At 36.5% G+C, this 5,000-nt stretch overlaps 1 protein-coding gene across 1 annotated transcript in view; it reads left to right on the top strand.

Moving 5' to 3' along the window:
* Nucleotides 1-637: 637 nt before the first annotated feature.
* LOC113815642 (uncharacterized) overlaps nucleotides 638-5,000 on the top strand; it is a 24,304-nt gene continuing 19,941 nt past the window's right edge. The window contains exons 1-6 of the mRNA XM_070139842.1: nucleotides 638-691; nucleotides 1,063-1,126; nucleotides 1,605-3,499; nucleotides 3,684-3,795; nucleotides 4,401-4,538; nucleotides 4,737-4,874. Coding sequence (XP_069995943.1) covers nucleotides 638-691; nucleotides 1,063-1,126; nucleotides 1,605-3,499; nucleotides 3,684-3,795; nucleotides 4,401-4,538; nucleotides 4,737-4,874 — 2,401 coding nt within the window. The remainder of the gene's footprint in view (nucleotides 692-1,062; nucleotides 1,127-1,604; nucleotides 3,500-3,683; nucleotides 3,796-4,400; nucleotides 4,539-4,736; nucleotides 4,875-5,000) is intronic.

The following is a 5,000-nucleotide window of genomic DNA, read 5'->3' as shown; positions in this document are numbered from 1 at the left end:
CATTTACAGAAGAGGATTACTTTCCTTGCTATGAGGGGTACTGAGATGAAAATCCTTGTCTAGTGCGTCACCAAACAAGAACCACCGTGTTTGTCTTTTGCACCTTGCTACAGGAGGAAAAATGATGCCAAAACAAAAATTGTAGTATAATTCCTAGGAAGGTTATTACTTGATCATCTATTATATAATATTTCATATAATTATACTGTTGAAATAAGTAAAATAGATTACAAGTTACAGTTTGCATCTCACTAAAATTTTAAAGGTTGTCCAGCCAAATATTCATTTGATCAACAAATTAACCATATTTTGCTCAATTTCAGGGATAGTATTTACCTCCTCCCAACTTTAGCTTTATACTCTTGTTTGGAAATTATATATGAAATGGTTATAGTCTTGGATCAGTGTTAGTATGAGGTATTCATGCCACTGCGGAGACCATTTCAAGATGAATATGTCATAAATCTTGATATATGTTTGATCCATTTTTCCATATATCCATATATATATGTTTGATCCAGTTACCCCAGCTTATAAACAATATCCCTTGCCAGCCTGGCCACCAAACAAAATTAGCTATTGAGAGCTGCTAACATCCAAAAACTTGTGGCATGCAAAAACTTGTAAGATATTGCTAATGACAACCCTTGGAATTGGCTACTTTGCTGTCCACATGTGGCCCAAACTCCAGGTATTGTGTAAGCAGCCACTCTGATGAGTATATGGATAGTAAGCTGGGCACACAAACACTCATGTCTGGTGGTAAGACTTCATGCCTCCCCTTGAAATGTTAATTTTTTTTTTCTACATAAGTGTTTTTATTATTGTTATTATTATTATTATTATTATTTTTTTTTTCAATTTTCTAATGTCTTTAATTATCATTTGAAATGCTGTATCCAGGTGGTAATATATTGTTTTCCATGCGTAGGCTTCATATTATCTCTCACGGTAGTCCATAGCTTAGTGCAATAGTAATAACAATTAAATAGCATTTTGTCATTTATGTAATTTTAAAACTTTCGTAATATTCAATTTTCTGTAATATACTCTATGCTGCAGGTCACGGCAAGCAGGAATAAGATTCTCAGCACGGAAATAGTTTCCTCTCTGGAGCTGGCGCTCTGTACGTCATGGCTCACAGATGGTACATTCCATACTCATATATCGATGGAAATAATGCAAGAGCCCTCTCCTAATACCCACTTTGAGTCTAATCACTCTTCAAGAACTTTTGCACTCATGTCAAGTCATTTCCGTCACCCTGGTCAGCATCCATAATCCTCATGACGGCATTTTCCCATTACCCTGGCCCTCAGCTAATATTTTTCTTGACGTCATATTTACTTCACCTTCCCCCCAAGCCAAATTTTTTCATGATGTGATGGTCCTCTTGATAGTAGGGGCAACTCAAATATAAGCCCAAAAATGGAATCGAGGACAGTTCCGAAACTGTTATCTCATTTTCTTCAATAAATCTAGTTTGTGCATTGTGGGTTTTTGTACCAAGCCATGCATTTTTTTTTATCCCAGTTTGTTTTTCCATATATGTCACTTTGTGTTTTGAATCACCAAACATGTTTTAAATATGTTTTCTTTCACAGATTTTAACAAGATGGGTGACAAGATTTGGCCAGTAACAAGAATTCCAAGCATTTTTGATTCTGATGATGATAGTGATGAAGATCTTTCAAATCCCACCCCTTCGGCCATACTAGCATCCCAGGTGCAGAGCAATACTAGTACAGCTTTTTCAGAAGAGTATCCTGCTCATAGTCAAGCCAGTAATGAACAGGATACAGGTAAAGATGTTAGTGGTGGAAAAGATATTGAGAAAGGATGTAGAGAGGAGCAAGAACCCGAAACCTTTGTCAGCTGTGGACAAGAGTCCAAGGAGATAGAGGATGGAAGACAAACACCACTGGAAGATCAGGGCGGAGACTTGCAAGCCACAGAAATTGTCAAGGGTATTGAAGATCATGAGGAAGTATGTGAGGAAGATACCAGTGTTGAGAGAGTTTACAATACTGAAGAAACTGACAGCAAGGAAGAAGAAATAGAGAAGATAGCACCTAGTGTACAGGAGGTGGATCAAGGACAAAGCATTTGTTCTGATTTAAACAAAAGTTCCTCAGAGCCTGGAAGGTCAGGTGATAAGGAAGTGATAGAGGAGGAATTAGATAAAAGTTTTTCCAGTTTTGATAATGTTGAGGGAAGTGACAGTGATGACATTAATAAAGGAAACCAAAGCATTTCAAGTCATGACAATATAGATGATGGCAGTGAAGAAGATGCTGCTGGGGGAGATGATAAAAGTATATCAAGCCATGATAATCTAGATGAAGCAAGTGAAGGAGAAGATGCTGACATGGAGGTAGATAAAAGCACTGCAAGTCATGACAATATTGGGGAAATCAGTGAAGAAGATACTGGTGAAATAGCAAATAAAAGTGTTTCAAGTCATGATCATGCTGATGAAGCAAGTGAAGATGCTGACATGGAAGTAGATAAAAGTATGTCAAGCCATAGCAATGCTGATGAAGTGAGTGAAGCAGATGATGCAATGGACAAGAGTGTATCCAGCCATGATAATGTTGAAATAGGTAGTGATGATAGTGAGGATAAACATGATGTAGCGATTGGTGACAATGAGTTAGATATAAGCCTTTCCAGCCATGGTAATGCAGATGAACAGAGTGATGGAGATGTTAATGACAGTCATTTAGGCTATGAAAGTGAAGGGGAGAAGAATGCTGAGCATCATGTTGATGTGGACAAGGAAAAGCTCACCAATGAAAGGGGTTCTGATAGAATTGACAGTCCAGTTGAGCATGATTCTAAATTGAAGCTTGCAAAAGAACACTGTACCAGTGATTCTGAAGAAGGGCCAGTTGAGCCCAAGATTGAAGATGATTCTGTTCAAGTAGAGAGTAAAGATGTGTTAAGCCTCTCTAAAGAGGATAAGATGGAAGTTAGTAGTCAAGTATTTTCTCATACTGTTGGTGAAGAATATGAAGTGGTAACAGAAAAAAAAGAAAAGGATATTGAAGTAGAAAAAGGTGAATGTACCACAGATATTCAACGTGATGACAGGAGTCTGATCTGCAAAGAGGAAACCACTCCTACTGAAGTTGAGGAGGTAATGGAAGTTGACAAAGATTCAGATGTGCAAATTGCAGAAAAGGTTCCCAGTTGTGGCAAACAGGAAACTGACCAACCAGAAACTCAGACAGTATTCAAAACAGAGCAGATGAATATCTGTGAACGATTAGATACTAAAGGTGACTTGGGAGTCCAGGAAGAAGAAAAAGAAGCTGCAGAAATGGAAAAGAAAGAGAAGAAAGTGGTGGAGGAAAGCCCAAAGTGGGATGCATCTGCTGAAGAGTCAGAAGCTGAGTCACGGGATCCAGATGCACAAGAGCCTGTGTTGGTGAAAAAGTTCAGTGAATCAATATACAGTGATTCAGAGACAGAAGATGTTATGGATGTAGAAGCAGAGGTATGATATAAGGCTTAAGGAGAGGAATTTGTGTTTAAATTTCTTCCCAGTACAGTAATTTAGCTCAGGGAAGTTTATACTCTTTTTCATGCATTTTTAAGTTTGTTAAAATTGTAATGTCACAATGAAAATAGTTGGTGGTGATTAGAACCTTCAGAATTTATAAGGGAGATGCGCTTAACAGAATGAGCCAAAAGTAGCTGGTGTGACTTCTGGCACAGGACGTGTTCCTGTGAGGGTGGAAGACGTTTACACTGATTCTGAAGATGAAGGTACACGCGACAGTCAGCCTCAAGGTGGGTTGCCTTTATCGTTTAGAGAGGATAACAATTCCTTATATGGGTATTTGGAATATTGCAAATTGTGAAAAAGCCAACATTTTATTAATGAAAAGATTTAGACTTATTAGATATGATTATTTTACTTTTATTTATTTGAAGTACATAAAATGAGGTGCACAGTTATGGTTCATTTTAATGTATAATGTGAAAAGATAGATACTGGTGTATTTTTTTATATCAACATTACTCCATAATTTTTTATTTTTAGAATATGTTTGTATGTTATTGTTAATGATATTGATATTGATGCTATTGTAATGATTACTTCTTATTTTTATTAGTATACATGTTCATGTCTACACTTTGGCTTTTGCATTTTTACTATTGGTTATAGATTTCTTATAAAAATGTGAATATTTTCATCCTATTTGAATATATGGGCCATTATTTGGCTATGGGCTCTCTGTCTTTGTTTTGTTAAAATCTTGAAGCCCATTAGTACTATTTTACTATTTTAAGGATAGAGGATAGTTATATAGAACATATAGCATATTATAGTGTATAGTATATATAGTATGTATAAGTTAGACTGTTATTTTATATTTTAATTTCCTTTTTAGTAGGAAGTAAGGGATGTGAAACTTCAGTGACAAGTGAAACAGATTCTGTTGATCCAGAGGAGCAAAAGGATAGCTTGTATGTGGATGCGGCCGCAAAAGAGTCCCGTTCTGCCACCCCCCAGCTCTCTGTTATCGAAGGTAAGTCCAGTTAGATGGTTTGTTAGTTAAGCTTGTAAAGTGTTGGAGGCTGTATATGTTTTCAAATTAATTATTGGGCAGATGAAAAGTATGTCAAAAGTTTTAATCCATACTATGTCTTTATTCCTCAAATGAAACCCTGATTTGAAGATATTTATTTGGAATGTTTATTTACTGTTTTTTCTTCACATCCTTCAGCATTGCCTCCCAGTTCCTCAAAAGAAGATACTAACACTACAACACCGCCTTCGTCTGAGAAGAAAAGGCACCACAAGAGACGCCATGAAAGTAAAAAATCATTCAACTTGGAAGCCTGTTTGAAGGCATTTGAACAGGGTAATGTTATGTTAAAATGTGTTATGGTCCAATAGCATATTTGTGGTTTTGTCATTATTGATATTGATGTCATCATCATCACCTTCACCTTCACCTTCAACTTCACCATCATTTATCATGTATCAT

This window comes from Penaeus vannamei, chromosome 26, assembly GCF_042767895.1.
Source record: "Penaeus vannamei isolate JL-2024 chromosome 26, ASM4276789v1, whole genome shotgun sequence".
Lineage (NCBI taxonomy): Eukaryota > Metazoa > Arthropoda > Malacostraca > Decapoda > Penaeidae > Penaeus > Penaeus vannamei.
Note: the sequence above shows the minus strand (reverse complement) of the source record. Positions and strands in the feature narration are given on the sequence as shown.